Source organism: Phyllobates terribilis, unplaced genomic scaffold (assembly GCF_046119375.1).
Source record: "Phyllobates terribilis strain yellow unplaced genomic scaffold, ASM4611937v1 Scaffold_11__3_contigs__length_659146591, whole genome shotgun sequence".
Taxonomy (NCBI): Eukaryota; Metazoa; Chordata; class Amphibia; order Anura; family Dendrobatidae; genus Phyllobates; species Phyllobates terribilis.
The window spans coordinates 529058118-529073790 of record NW_027362771.1 but is presented as its reverse complement, the minus strand read 5'-3'; the positions used below and the strand labels follow the sequence as shown (position 1 = coordinate 529073790).

General features: G+C 43.9%; 1 protein-coding gene across 1 annotated transcript in view; it reads right to left on the bottom strand.

Moving 5' to 3' along the window:
• Nucleotides 1-15673, bottom strand: part of LOC141167323 (zinc metalloproteinase-disintegrin-like berythractivase) — a 139450-nt gene that overhangs the window by 105897 nt on the left and 17880 nt on the right. Inside the window, exon 7 of the mRNA XM_073654746.1 lies at nucleotides 12800-12862. Within this exon, the coding sequence (XP_073510847.1) occupies nucleotides 12800-12862 (63 nt within the window). The remainder of the gene's footprint in view (nucleotides 1-12799; nucleotides 12863-15673) is intronic.

Below are 15673 nucleotides of genomic sequence, written 5' to 3'. Positions count from 1 at the left end.
AGGAACGAGGGGATCCTAGGGGTACTGGCAGTGCTGGAGGCCACCCGTACGCCAGAATCTGCAGGAACGTGGAGGGATCAGGCCGCAGAGAGGGGACCAGCCCCTAAACTAGTGGAGAACTACAAGGCTCAGCTAGAAACCGGAGGCTTCTGTACTTTTAGGGTGCAGTTGCCACAGCCACAATTACATCGCCGAAAAGGTGGTCACAGAAGGTCCAGGGGACTGCAGGTCGCCCAAGACCCGAGGCTACCGGCTTGGGACACTGATTGTGAGGCGCAGGGCAGGAGGATGAAAGCCAGCGCAGGAAGACGACTGAGAAGGGTACACAGAAGGGGGTCCCGTTAAGTGCTCTTGAATTACCTGAGGGATTGCTGAACCCCTGCCTGGTGATCGCAGCACGACATGGGAAGTTACACCGGTACCTGTAACTTGGATTGCAACAACTGTGAGTAAACTCTGAAGACTGCACCCCACAGTCTCTGTGAATTACTGCTGCGCCATTGTGGCGCCCCTGAGGGTTCAGTCGCCACAGAGGTACTGCACCTCACCCAGAGGTGTGGCATCTCCTTCTCTCAGGTAAGGATGGAGTACTGCCTGGGACCCCAACACCTGCGCTCAACACTACACTACTCCAGGCTGGCCGGAAGGGCATTATGCACTTCTTCTGCTGCCCCGTCCCAGGCTGGAGTAGGGGGAACCAAAAGTGAGGGGGAACCAATAGTGGGTGTGGGTGGAGGACGCAGTACAGGGGAGCACTTAAAGAATATATATAAAAAGGGAAGCCATCTTAGGGGGTTGGAGAGTTCAGTCAGAGGAGGAGAAGTAGAAGAAGCAGGGGCTCTGCAGGAGCTCTGCTCGGGAGGCAGGCTCGGCCTGTCATGCCCAAGGGAGAAAAGAGGAGTGGGAGCAAGGGAGGAAGGCTCCAGTAACAGAAGGAATCCCAGGGGGTACGGTGAGTGCAGGACGGCACCCGTACGCCCAAATCTGCCAGGATTCAGAGGGATCAGGCCGCAGGAAGGGAACCGGTCCCTGGACTAGCCGAGTTACTTTACGTCTCAGCTAGAAAACCCGAGGCTTCTGCACTTTCAAGGTACAGTTGCCACATTCACACCTAAGCCGCCGAAAAGGGCACCAAGAAAGGTCCGGGAACTTCAAGTTGCCCAGAGGGATCTCAAGATACCCGTTCGGGACTTTGTGTGGTGGGGCACAGGGCAGGAGGGAGAGACCCAGCACGGGAAGTCGGCTAAGAAAGGAACATACAGAGAGGGCTCCCGTTAAGTGCTCTTGAGAACCTTGAGGGAGTGCTGAACCCCTGCCTGGTAAACGCAGCGCGACGTGGGAGACTGTCAGCTATCTAGTGCTACCTGAGGAACCTAAATAACTGTGAGTAAACTCGGATGACTGCACCCCACTGTTTCTGTCAGTTATTTCTACCACGCTATTGCTCCTGCACTACAACACCCAGCATCACCATCTGTACCTACACTGCCCTGGAGCTGTGCTCTGCCTGTGGAGAGACGCACCAACTCAGCTGCCCTAACATCTGCCCCAGAGGTCTGCAGCAGCGCCGGCACCCATTACCGGGAACCACAGGTGGCGTCACGAGACAAAACTGTTATTCATCCAATCAAGTGACAAATCCCTTTTAAAGAGTGACCCCAGGGTACGGGCCCAGGAGCCGACTGCCGTGACATCCCAAGAAGTTAAAGGCCCGGGTGCCGAGATTCCCCCATATCCCCCTGGGCGAGTCACCATCACGCACTGCACTACACCGCAACATCCACAATAACTCAGCACGGCCCTGGAGCTAAGCTCTACCTGTGGAGAGCTAAACCAACTCTGCTGCATTTACACCCGCTCCAGAGGACCTGCTCCGCAGCGGCGGCTCCATATAGCCGCATACCACAGATTGCGTCACGAACTATATATAAAAACTATAAATCCCCTGTAATTCCCCTTTTGATTGACCGCCCTGGGTCACGGACCGGGTCACCGCCACTGTGACATCTCCCCTAGCAACGACCAGCCCGGCATCTCCCCTAGCAACGACCAGCCGGTCGCGGTGCATACTGCTGTGCGAGATGTGTGCACGTTGTGCATTTGGAAGCCCAGGTACTGGATCTAAATGAGCAGCTGGCAACACAGATCCATAGACAATATGGAAAGGAGTCTACTGCTCACTGAGCAGATGCTCACTGGGGTAGATGTGGGGGAGGGTGGTAGTAGGGAGCTGCAGGACAGTGAGGCAGCTAACTGGGTTACAGTTAGAAGGAGGGGTAGAGGGAAGAGTGCCAGGGAGGCTAGTCCTGATCTGGCACATCCCAACAAGTTTGCAAAGTTGGCAGATGAGGGGGGTGTCGGTACAGGGGTAGCACTGCTGCAGCAAGGCATGCTCTCTGAAAGCTGGAGGAGTGTCAGCTCCAGTAAGGGGGGAAATAGGAGAGCAGGGCAGGCCAGGCAGGTGCTGGTAGTGGGGGACTCAATTATTAGGGGAACAGATAGGGCAATCTGTCACAAAGACAGGGATCGTCGAACAGTGTGCAGCCTACCTGGCGCTCGAGTCCGGCACATCGCTGATCGGGTTCACAGATTACTGGGAGGGGATGGTAAGGACCCAGCGGTCATGGTGCACATTGGCACAAATGACAAAGTTAGAGGTAGGTGGAAGGTCCTTAAAGATGATTTCAGGGAATTAGGCTGTAAGCTTAAAGCAAGGACCTCCAAGGTGGTATTCTCTGAAATACAGCCTGTACTACGTGCCACGCCAGAGAGGCAATGGGAGATTAGGGAGATAAATAAGTGGCTCAGGAATTGGTGTAGGAAGGAGGGGTTTGGGTTCCTGGAGAACTGGGCCGACTTCTCAGTTGGCTACAGGTTCTACATTAGGGACGGGCAGCACCTCAATGGGGAGGGTGCAGCTGTGCTGGGGGAGAAAATGGCTAGAAGGTTGGAGGAGTGTTTAAACTAGGGATTGGGGGGAGGGTATTCATTTTATAGGTGGGGAAGATAGTGCAGATAGTGACCTGGGCACAAATAAAGAAATTGGGGGTGAGGTTAGAAAAGTCAATATAGTAAGAAGGAATATAGGTACAGAGAGATACATAAAATGCATGTACAATAATGCCAGAAGCCTCACCAACAAAATGGAGGAATTAGAATTAATTTTGTTGGAAAATAATTATGACATGGTGGGGATATCTGAGACACGGCTGGACGAGAGCCATAACTGGGCAGTTAATTTACAGGGCTATAGTCTGTTCAGAAATGACCATACAAACAAGCGAGGGGGGGGGGGTGTTTATATGTAAAATCATCCTTAAAACCCATCTTGCGTGAGAATATATGTGAATCTAATGAAAATGTAGAGTCCCTGTGGATGGAGATAAGGGGAGGGGGAAAAAAGAATACATTACTGATAGGGGTTTGTTATAAGTCTCCAAAAATAATGGAAGCAGCGGAGAATATCCTTATAAAGCAAATAGATGAAGCAGCGACTCAAGGAGAAGTCATTATTATGGGGGACTTTAACTACCCTGAAATACATTGGGGAACAGAAACCTGTAGTTACAGCAAAGGTAATAGGGTTTTGACAACTATGAGAGACAATTACCTTTCACAACTGGTTCAGGACCCAACAAGAAGGGGGCACTGCTAGATCTAATATTAAGCAACAGGTTGGGGGTCACTTGGGTAATAGTGATCACAAAATAATAAGTTTTCATGTATCCTTTAATACGATGTGTAGTAGAGGGGTTACAAGGACACTAAACTTCAGGAAGGCAAATTTCCAACAGTTGAGAGATCATCTTAGTGCCATAAACTGGGACGATATCCTGAGACATAAAACGACACAAAGCAAATGGGAGACATTTATTAGCAACCTGAATAGGACCTGTGCACAATATATACCCTATGGGAATAAACATGCAAGAAATAGGAGGAAACCACTATGGCTGAATAGAGCTGTAAGGGGCGCAATAAGTGACAAAAAGAAAGCATTAGAGATCTAAAGCAAGTAGGTAGTGATGACGCATTAAATAAATACAGAAAATGAAATAAATTCTGTAAAAACCAAATCAAGACAGCAAAGATTGAGACAGAGAGACTCATTGCCAGAGAAAGTAAAAATAATCCCAAAATATTATTTGACTACATAAATAGTAAGAAACTAAAAAATGATAATGTTGGCCCCCTTAAAAATAGTCTGGGTGAAATTTTGGATGAGGATGAGGAAAAAGCCAATATGCTAAATGATTTTTTTTCAACCGTATTTACACAAGAAAATCGCATGACAGAAAACATGATCAGTGATAATAAAAATTCTCCATTAAATGTCACTTGCTTAACCCAGCAGGAAGTACGGCAGCGTCTAAAATTCACTAAAGTTGACAAATCCCCGGGCCCGGATGGGATACACCCGCGAGTACTGCAGGAATTAAGAAACATCATAGATAGACCATTATTTTTAATCTTTAAAGATTCCATAATAACAGGGTCTGTACCACAGGACTGGCGTATAGCAAATGTGGTGCCAATATTCAAAAAAGGGACAAAAACCGACCTTGGAAATTATAGGCCGGTAAGCTTAACCTCTACTGTGGGTAAAATCCTGGAGGGTTTCCTAAGAGATGCTATACTAGAGTATCTGAAGAAGAATAACCTCATGACCCAATATCAACATGGGTTAACGAGGGACCGTTCCTGTCAAACTAATCTGATCAGTTTTTATGAAGAGGTAAGTTCTGGACTGGACCAAGGAAATGCAGTGGATGTTGTGTATATGGACTTTTCAAAAGCTTTTGATACGGTTCCACACAAAAGGTTGATACATAAAATGAGAACAATGGGGATAGGGGAAAATATATGTAAGTGGGTTAAAAACTGGCTCAGTGATAGGAAACAAAGGGTGGTTATTAATGGAAAACACTCAGACTGGGTCAAAGTTAACAGTGGGGTACCACAGGGGTCAGTATTGGGCCCACTTCTTTTTAACATATTTATTAATGACCTTGTAGGGGGCATACAGTGTAGTATATCAATATTTGCAGATGACACTAAACTCTGCAGGGTAATCAATACAGAGGAGAACAATTTTATATTACAGGAGGATCTATGTAAACTAGAAGCTTGGGCTGATAAATGGCAAATGAGCTTTAATGTGGATAAATGTAAGGTAATGCACTTGGGCAGAGGAAATAAAATGTATAATTATATGCTTAATTGTAAAACACTGGGCAAAACTGTCACTGAAAAAGACCTGGGTGTATTGGTGGACGACAAGCTCACGTTTGGTGGCCAGTGTCAGGCAGCTGCTGCAAAGGCAAATAAAATAATGGGATGCATTAAAAGAGGCATAGATGCTCAAGAGGAGAACATAATTTTACCTCTATACAAGTCACTAGTGCGACCACACTTAGAATACTGTGTACAGTTCTGGTCTCCGATGTATAAGAAAGACATAGCTGTACTAGAGCGGGTGCAGAGAAGAGCGACCAAGGTTATTAGAGGACTGGGGGTTCTGCAATACCAAGACAGGTTATTACACTTGGGGTTATTTACTTTGGAAAAACGAAGGCTTAGGGGTGATCTTATTACTATGTACAAGTATATGAGGGAACAGTACAAAGACCTTTCTACTGATCTTTTTACTCTGAGGCCTGAGACGGGGACAAGGGAGCATCTTCTACATCTGGAGGAAAGAAGGTTTAATCATAATCACAGACGTGGATTCTTTACTGTAAGAGCAGTGAGACTATGGGACTCTCTGCCACATGATGTTGTAATGAGTGATTCACTACTAAAATTTAAGAAGGGTCTGGATGCCTTTCTTGAAAAGTATAATATTACAGGTTATATATACTAGATTCCTTGATAGGGCATTGATCCAGAGAACTAGTCTGATTGCCGTATGGAGTCAGGAAAGAATTTTTCCCCCCAATGTGGAGCTTAGTGTTTGCCACATGGGTTCCTTTTGCCTTCCTCTGGATCAATCAACATGTTAGGCTATGGGTTGAACTAGATGGACTAAGGCTGTGTGCTCACGATGCGTTTTTTAAGTGTTTCCGCAGCGGCAAAAACGCTGCAGAAACGCTTAAAAAACGCATGGTAGAAGGCCTGCCATGTTCCCCAATGATAATCCGCATGTGCTGTGCACATGCTGTGGAAATTTCCGCTGCGGATTATCATTGCGGAAAAAAACGCAGCATTACCAATTATTTTGCGGAAGTGCTACATTTTCGCCGCCATTGACTTGCATTAGACCGCATGTATTCCGCTTCACTAGATAAGGACATGAGGAATGCACGCGTTCTAATGTGCGGATGGTACCCAGGTCTAGAGGAGAGGAGCCTCTCCTCCGGACCCGGGTACCATAGAAAACTGTGAAAAAAAGAATAAAATAAAAAATAAAGATTATATTTACCTTCTGGTGGCCCCCGCTCTCCTTGTCTTCACTTGCCGGCAGCTAGCGATGGACTGAAGGACCTGCGCTTGACGTCATAGTCATGTGACGGGTCACGCGACACTGACGTCAGCAGGTCCTTCAGTGTACCGCTGCTGGCAAGGGAGAACGGAGGGAGTCAAGACACCGGAGGCCATCAGAGGGTAAGTATATATTTATTTTTTTATTTTTTACCATTCTTTTCGGTCACAGTATATAAATCCATTCCGTTTGCATGGATTTATATAGTGTGACCAAGTTGACAAGCACTTTCCAAGTGATGCTAAAATCGCTTAAAAGCGCTTGTCAACCCGCATGCGGAAATTCATGTGAAGAACGCTTCACTTCTGCTTGTCCTTGGCAGGAAAACGCATGCACAATCCACATGTACAATCCACATGCGTTTTTTTCTGCCAGGAAGATGCAGAAACGCTCAGGAAAAAATCCTGAGTATTTCTGCATCGTGGGCACATAGCCTTAGTCTTCCTTCAACCTTAAAAACTATGTTACTATGTTAAGCCACACGTCAGGGCTGAGAAGGAAGGAGCACTATTTGGCTTTTGGAGCACAGAATTTGCTATAATAGTTTGTGGGTGACTTGTGAAGCTCCAAAGGGGGCAGGACAACAGAAAAAAAACAAAAGTGACGCCATTGTAGAAATTGCACCTCTCAATGAATTCATCTACGGCTGCAGTGACTATTTTTTAACATCCACACCAGGCTTTTTTTCTGGAGAATTGCAAATATGCCAATTTAGTGCCGGTACATTATGCCCCCATACAGTGTAGTGCCCCTATATATTGCAGGGCCCCCATACATTTTACCTAGCTTGTACTTCTAGAGACATGCACCCAGTAAATTGTTAAGTGCGGACTCCTCACTACAATAATGCCAAACATGTGGCCGCTTACTGTGGTTTAGGCACAGTGGGGCTCAGAAGGAGGGGACATTTGGATTTGGGAGCGCCAAATTCACAGGGGGGTGGGAGCTGTCGCTTTTCCAGAGTCTTTGTTTTACCAGTAACGTGGGACCCCCTATATTTCCAGTGACAGATGACGGATCTGAGTGGGGGCTGGTTTTGTGCGGGATAAATTAGGGTTTTGATTGGTAACCTTTTGCGGTGCATATTTTTTGATCGCTTCCAGAATAAGACTGGGATCACCTTCTTGTGTTCTACGCTGATCAGCTACCTCTGGGTTTCCGTGTAAATTGCACTAAAATGTGATTCAGACGAAACCCCCAACTGAACCACCCACCACAATGAGGCAGATGGAGACACTTTGTGCTCTGTTTGGCGTCAGCTCCAGTGGTCTCCATCTTTTTAGGCATGCACAGCTATGTGGTCGCCCACACTTATGTGCTAAAAAGGTGCCTAAAATGATGGGACACCACCAGAACAGAGACCTGACCAAAGTGACTCCATCTGCCTCATAAGTGAGTGGTTCCATCTGGGGTTTTGTCTGAATTGCGGTTTTGGGGAATTTACATGGAAAACCCGATGTAAGCGCTCAGCGGAGAGCCGAGCATTGTTACAATTATTGGGAGGCAGAATAAACAAATAGACAACAGTACAATAATAGTTCCCATTTTTAATTTTGTGTGCTTAACCGTGCAGTATAAGTGATAACGCGGATTTATTCTTCAGGTTGGTGCGATTACAGAGATACCAGATTTATATATTTTTTTTAGGTTTTGCTGCTAACACACATTAAAAATGTTAGTTTATAAAAAGTATTTTTTTTCGTCATATTCTGAGAGCTTTAATTTTTATCTTTTGGTGAAGAGAACTGTATGACAGCTTATTGTTTGCAGGACGAGTTGCAGATTTTTTTGGTATCATTTTGGGGCACATAGTAATTTTTGATCACTTTTTATTCAGATTTTTTAGACACAGAATGAACAAAAAACAGCAATTCAGTTATTGTTTTTATTTTTTATGCCGTTCACCGTGCGGTAAAAGTAATAAGATCGATTTGTTTGTCAGGTCAATACGATTACAGCGATACCAGATTTATATTGTTTTTTTTATATTTTGCTATTTTTACACACTAAAAACAATATTTTACAAAAATTTATTTGTTTTTACATCGTCATATTCTGAGAGCTGTAACTTTTTCATTTTTTTTGCCAAATGAGCCATATTAGGGCTTGTTTTTTATGGGACGGTTTGGCATTTTCATTTGTACATTTTTTTTTACATCCCTTTTGATCGCTTTTTATTCACTTTTTTGTGAGTCAGTATGATGAAAATGTGACATTTTTGGCGTATTTTTTTTCTTTTTTACAGCGTTCGCCATACGGAATAAATCAAGTGCCAGTTTTATAGAGCGGGTAGTTCTGAATGCAGCAATACCAATTATGTATACGTATTTTTGGTTTAATCACAAACGCTGCATTTTGTGTGGCAAATCGGATTTTAGTGATTTGTGTGCACTTTTTTTGTGTTTTTTTTTTTACTTTTTTTCACTTTTTCACATGTCCACTGTGGGACATTTATAATTTTTTTTTTATCACCAATCTCATACTGCAGTGCATGACAGCAATCAGTGACAGCTACACTCACTTGGGAAATAGGTAACACACTAAAAACTGCAACTGACCCTGCCGTTTCCTGTACAATCTAGAGATTCTGACCCCGCAGTCCCCAGTGGTTCCTGCGTGAGCTGAGATAGCGCTAACCACAGACTAGATTATGGCAACTCTGACCTATGCTGCCTGAAAGGCCGTCGAATGCTTCACGTTCCTCCTAAAGAACCGGAGGACAGAGCAGACTGCAAATTACCTACACACAGGGGAAGTGTGCTGAAATAGAAAGAGATCCCAGAGTGAGTAAAAGAAACCAAGAAATACAAAATAAAGTATTAAGTATGTACTCTTAGAGAATATGAGGTCTACTTCCTAAAAAGAAACAAAAGATAGGTGCAGAGTAAAGAACATAAACAGCAGAGAGATAAACCCTAGATGGACGTTCACTGACTGTCTTAAACTACAGGAGTATGGCTGGACATTCAAATGAGACTATCACCAGCAAAAAACACCAGCAGGGGAAAGTATATAAAGCCGCACCCGAAAGGTGATAGGGCAGGCAAATGAGTAAATGAAAACATCTGTTATCCTAACAAGACTGAAACAAGGATAACAGAAACTAAACATTCAGAGAAAAAGTGTATCTGCTGTGGTACGGCAAACAGAGAAGCCGACCACAAAGCACAAGCTCAAAGTTTTCAACCCAGACGCATGACAACAGGGCTGAGGTGTACCAGGAATGCCCTTGTCTGGTTCTTTTCCCTTGCCATCTTGTTTTAGAAGGCATCTCTCTCTCTAGTCCTAAACTTCCACAGTCCTTTATTATCTGACCTCTCTGTGTCTGAAGTGTCAGAGACAGATAAGATGATATCTGTAATTTTACTATCGTCAGTTGAGAAATTATGAGCTTGATTATTCTTAAATCCTCCTAGATAGCTCAGTAATTGAGTATGTTTTCTCTCCTTTAGTAGCATTTGATATCTCTCAACCAAGGACTCTCTCGTCTATTAAAGTCAGGATCAGACTTAAATTTCAGTGTATACTCAACGAGTTAATTTAGTTGTTTAGGAGAGCACTTCAGAATGTTTTTCTCTTCGTCAAGGAGGATATTCATAAACCTGACTGATAAAGCCACAGATTCCTTCAACCAAGCTGCTAGTAGTTTAATTGTCCTTGGTGATGGATAAATGTTAATGAGAAGACTCTTTAGGACAATGTTATGTGTTATATAATTCTTAATCTCCCACCATGATTTAAGATTGTTTTATAGAATATACTGTATATAGATCCTTGTGATGACACTGCATTTAATCTTAATTATCCAAACGGCTAAATTCAATAGGCCAGGAGAAATACACTATTATCAGTATGTTGACTTTTGAATTTATGTTTTTTTCTTTGGTTGGGCAAGAAGGACAGGCTATTATTTGTATAAACCTAGATGCTGACACTTGAGTTGATATTTACTGCAACTTATTGTCCGTTATCTCTGGAGAACAGGGTCTCAAGGTCATGGAACAATGATTTTTGCCAATATGCTTTTTACATATTGAACCAGGCCAGCTAGTTTGTTGACCTGCAGAGCAAGGGAAGACCAACTATGCAAATTGATTAAATGCTCAAACAATTAGACATGAGCACCTGCCACCTTCCACCCTGCCCTGTGGATGGTGAGAGAGACTTTACAAAAACTCAGCCAAGAGAGACTTGTCAGAATCAGAGTGAATTGCCAGAGTAACAGCTAAGGCACATGGCTCCATCCAGAGTGACACAGATTTGGATTCTACAGGATGCCAGCTTCAGGGAGCACGGCTCTGGTGGGAGGAATACTGATCTGCTCCATTGACTATGAAAGTCACCTGGTTCCATGGATATGATCAGAGAAGCCAGGCTGGGACCCTTGGGTCTAATGGCCATGTACCTCAATGGACTGTCAGCTTCCTCACTTGACGCTACCTCCTATCTGTGGGTTCCTGCCCAAAAGTGGGGTGCCACTGGTTAAGGTAGTTGGCCCTGGAAGTCCTTAAGTCACAGCTGCTCTAATCCCGGTAAGTCAGTGGAAGGGTGAGACTCTGTATTTTTACACCATCTTAGGTATTTTGCTGGGACTGTTCTATATGTTATTGTTTGCTGGTGGGTCACTAAAGTATTGCCACACTGTTTAACCCTCACCCTGTGTTGTCTGAGTAGTATTATGCCCACAGGAGACCCCCGTGTCTTCACAATCCTTGAAGAGTATTTTCAAAGAGAGTGTATTAGTTGCCCCCGTGGGATAATCTTGCTTAGAGAAAACCGTCCTCCAACCATGAATCAGTATCAATTGGGTCAGACAGAAAACCTGCCATACTTGGCAATGTAAGGCAATTCAACATAAATATATGGTGTTGTAGTTACCTAATTTTAACACTTTTCAGGGAGCAGATTTTTTTTATAGCATCCTTCTGATGCGTAAAACCATAGAAGTAATAGAAGGTGTCCTTAGTTTTTCCTATGACTGTATGTTCTGCCTGTTCAGTTCAGAGCAACCAGCTGGATATCTGCAGATACTAGTAAGGTATCTCTATAGGCTATTGTTACACGCACACCGCTAAGTTCAGATAGGGGCTAGACAGGTTACATGAATTCTTTGGAATCCTAGGAACCGTTACTCAGGGCGACCATAGACCATGTGCTGCAGCTTCTCTCAGGCACACAGGGGAATTGACCCTCAGGCACCGACAGGTAGGTTGTTTCACTTGCTGACCAGACACACTTAACAGGAGTCCTCATAAACGGTAGAACAGTAGCATTTAATAAGAAGCCGCACAGCCAGTGCAAGTTAAGTCTTATGAGCAACAGGCTCCAATGACAAACAGTACAGTTTCCTTAGCAGCATAGCAGTCCACAGTCTTCCCAGTAGTACATGACAGAACAGTTCTAATGCAAAGGCATATTAATGAACAAAGCATTCTTTACAGCACAGTGAGATGGAGGAGGGGGGAGAGTTTGCTGAGGGAGATGATCTCTGTGACACCATGTCTTCCAGTCCTTATCTTTCTGCCTGACAATACTCTGCACTGCTAGTTCAGGAACTCTACCTGACTTGTGCTTAGCTTCACTCCTGACTTGAATCCTTTTCACTTGCAGGGGCGTTTGTGTGAGATACAGAACACACACACCAGATTTCTCTTCGGCTCCAGCCAGACAGTAAACAACTTCCCCACAATCCCCCTATTGGTCTGCTAAAACACTCCCCTTCTCCTGTGACTGTGTTAACCCCTCTAATATCATCTATAATGAATGCCCAATATCTGCTATATTACAGCACATTGTTTTCCTAGTGTTAGAACTCTCCTGTTAGGTTTTTTTTAGTTTGCTGGTCACATGACCATTTTTGCCTATTTAATCCGGCTCCGCCCTCCTTGCCTTGCTGGACTTCATTGTATTTTCTACTCTTGAGCTAGCTTGGTGCTCTGTTGCCGTTCTCTGTTAGTTTTGCTATGTCTTCTGACCTCTATGCTTTTTGTTGTGTCTTTGTCTTTGACTGCTACTATTTCTGCTAGGAGGTGTCCAACTTATCCCAGTCCCTAGTTCTTGTAGGGATCCCTCCCTCACATCTATAGGTCTTCGTACAGACTAGCCGAGGAATTTAGCGGGTCTGATCGCAGGATCAGGTTCCCCATTACATCGTAGGGATCTAGTTTAGTTCTATTGTAGGGACAGATCTCCTGTCTTTCCTTAGTCCCTGTAGCAGATCATAACACCTAGCATACATAACACACTGACTATCAGGGATTCCTTTTATTCAGAACTGTCTATAGTAATAGTATACATTACATATAATATCCTACTTACCATACTCCGATCTGCCACTATAAACAACTCAACGTACTTTTTTGTTATCCACAGATTTTCCTTCTGAAAACAGGATCATGTAATAGTTCAATAAAAGTGCAATAACAGGAGACAAATCTAACTTTCTAAATATCTGTCACTAACTTACAGGACCACTCAGCAATATATCTCCTGAACAGTGTGCATGTTCCCCAAGTCATATCAATGGTAAATCACATTTGCATCTCTACCTGTCATGTGACTGGATGAGCAGAAGGAGGACACTTCTCTGGGAGACGGCTGCAAGTCTAAGCTGCATATACAGTGGGTAACATATCCAGTAGATCTTGGACAAAAAATGGTTCTCCACAATTAGTATGGCTGAGAGAACTTACTCACTGCCCAGCTTGTGAGAACGAGCATCATGATGTAATGTCCTGTCCATCAGTCACCTGACCATGCAGCCAATCAGTGTCCTCTATGTGCAGTTGACTGATTGGATGGGACGTCATCATTTCCTGTCCAGAGACGCGCTGCTGGAACAAAACACCTAAATTTGGAAAAAAAATTTCCAAGACCACTGTCAAATATAAAATTACAATCTTTATTAATGAATGATGGTTAAAAATTTATTATCAAATAAACAGAAGGTTTTAAAATTATTTGGAAGAGGGGGCGCTATTTATTGGCACGGGACTTTGTTCAGGGACAATCCTCATGGGTAAGTTCAATGACTCTGGTCAGTAACTTTGATGTTAACAATTTATCATTGTCTCTTCTGTGAGTTTGATTATTTAATAATATGGTGCCTTGATCTATGATCTGACCTATATATCTATTTGTCATAAAATAACATGGGAGATACTAATTTTGTTATCCCATTTAGTCCCTCCTTGTAGGCCGCATTACCCATGGGAACTGAAATTAACCATAAATTACATTATTATATTTGTCCATGTGTGCCTATTTGTTTGTTTGTTTCATCCTTTTCCTCTTCCAAATAATTTTAAAACCTTGTGATTATTTGATAATGAATTTTTAACCATCATTCATTAATAAAGATTGTCATTTTATATTTGACAGTGGTCTTTGGATTTTTTTTTCTCCAAATTTAGGTGTTATGATTGGGTATCCACTGCATAGTTTTGCCTATGGTAATCAAATGGGGAGATATGATGCTTCTATCTCTAGCCAATATGTACTACTTATGTCTTTGGAATCGTTTTTTGCGCTGCTGGAACAGTAGGAATTTCAACAGGTAAGTAACACTTCACATAAAGAAGTACTCTGGCTTTCATTTATGTTTTTGCACATATAGGGACCGATTTATTTAGACTGGCGTTGTACAGGATGTCAGCCTCCGGCTTATGACTGTGTAAGCACACTCACAAGGGATATGTACAAACTAAGGGGATGATAAATATGAACGTCACAGGGTCCTATTCAGACTAGGCAATCCATAACCTGACCCTGACTTGTCCCTTCCTGACCACAGAGGTAGGAACCCGAAGATTACGCAATGGCGCCCCCACTCAACGTCGGCTGACCCCGAGTGTCCTTTAGGCTATGTGCCCACGATGCAGAAATGCTCAGGATTTTTTCCTGAGCATTTCTGCATCTCCCTGGCAGAAAAAAACGCATGCGGATTGTACATGCGTTTTCCTGCCAGGGACATGCGGAAGTGGCATGGATTTATATACTGTGACCGAAAGGTAAAAAATAAAAAAAATAAATATATACTTACCCTCTGATGGCCCCCGGTGTCTTGATTCCCTCCGTTCTGGCTACCGGCAGCTCGCGGTACACTGAAGGACCTGCCGACGTCAGCATCGCGTGACCCGTCACATGACTATGACGTCAGCGCAGGTCCTTCAGTCCCATCGCTAGCTGCTGGCATGAAAGGACGAGTGCAGCGGGGGCGGTCAGAAGGTAAAAATAATCTTTATTTTTTTATTTTATTCTTTTTTTTACAGGTTCTATGGTACCCGGGTCCGGAGGAGAGTCTCCTCTCCTCTAGACCTGGGCACCATTCGCACATTGAACGCATGTATTCTGCATGTCGTTATCTAGTGAAGTGGAATACATGCGATCTAATGCAAGTCAATGGCGGCGAAAACGCAGCACTTCCGCAAAATAATTGGTAGTGCTGCGTTTTTTTCCGCAATGATAATTCGCAGCGGAAATTTCCGCAGCATGTGCACAGCACATGCGGATTATCATTGGGGAACATGGCAGGCCTTCTACCATGTGTTTTTTAAGCGTTTCTGCAGCGCTTTTGCCGCTGCGGAAAAGCTTAAAGAACGCATCATGGGCACACAGCCTAACTGCACCCTAAACTACACACAGTGTGTACTCCAAAACAACAACAACAGAAAGTAGTCACACAAGCAGAGGATGAGGAGCAGTGCTAAGGAGGACATGTTCACACAGCCACACAGGGAAGACAGAAGAAAACATCAAAACCCAAACAACAAACGGAATACGTGGAAAACCTCCCAGATCCCCAAAACAAACGAAAGGCAAGGATGCTAGGGAGGAAGACACACAAACCGTAGGAAAAAGCAACAGAGACTAGTCAGGAAGATAATCCCTAGCTGAGGAGCTGGATCTCCAAACATCATCAAACTTGGAATGTAGCTAGCAAAGACAGTCAGTTCAAGGTGAGTTTAAATAGTCCCCCCGAAGATGTGATAGGACAAACCAAACGAGAAAGTGAAAACACCTGCATAGAAGCAACACAGCAAAGCAAAGACAAGTGTCTTATCAGCAGTTGGATAGAGAACAACAGCTGTGGTCCAACAGAGAGGGAAACGGACCACCAGTCAACGGTCATCGGATCGAGCCCTGGAGCTGAGCCATGACAATGGTAAACTACAGGATAACATCATCACCTAT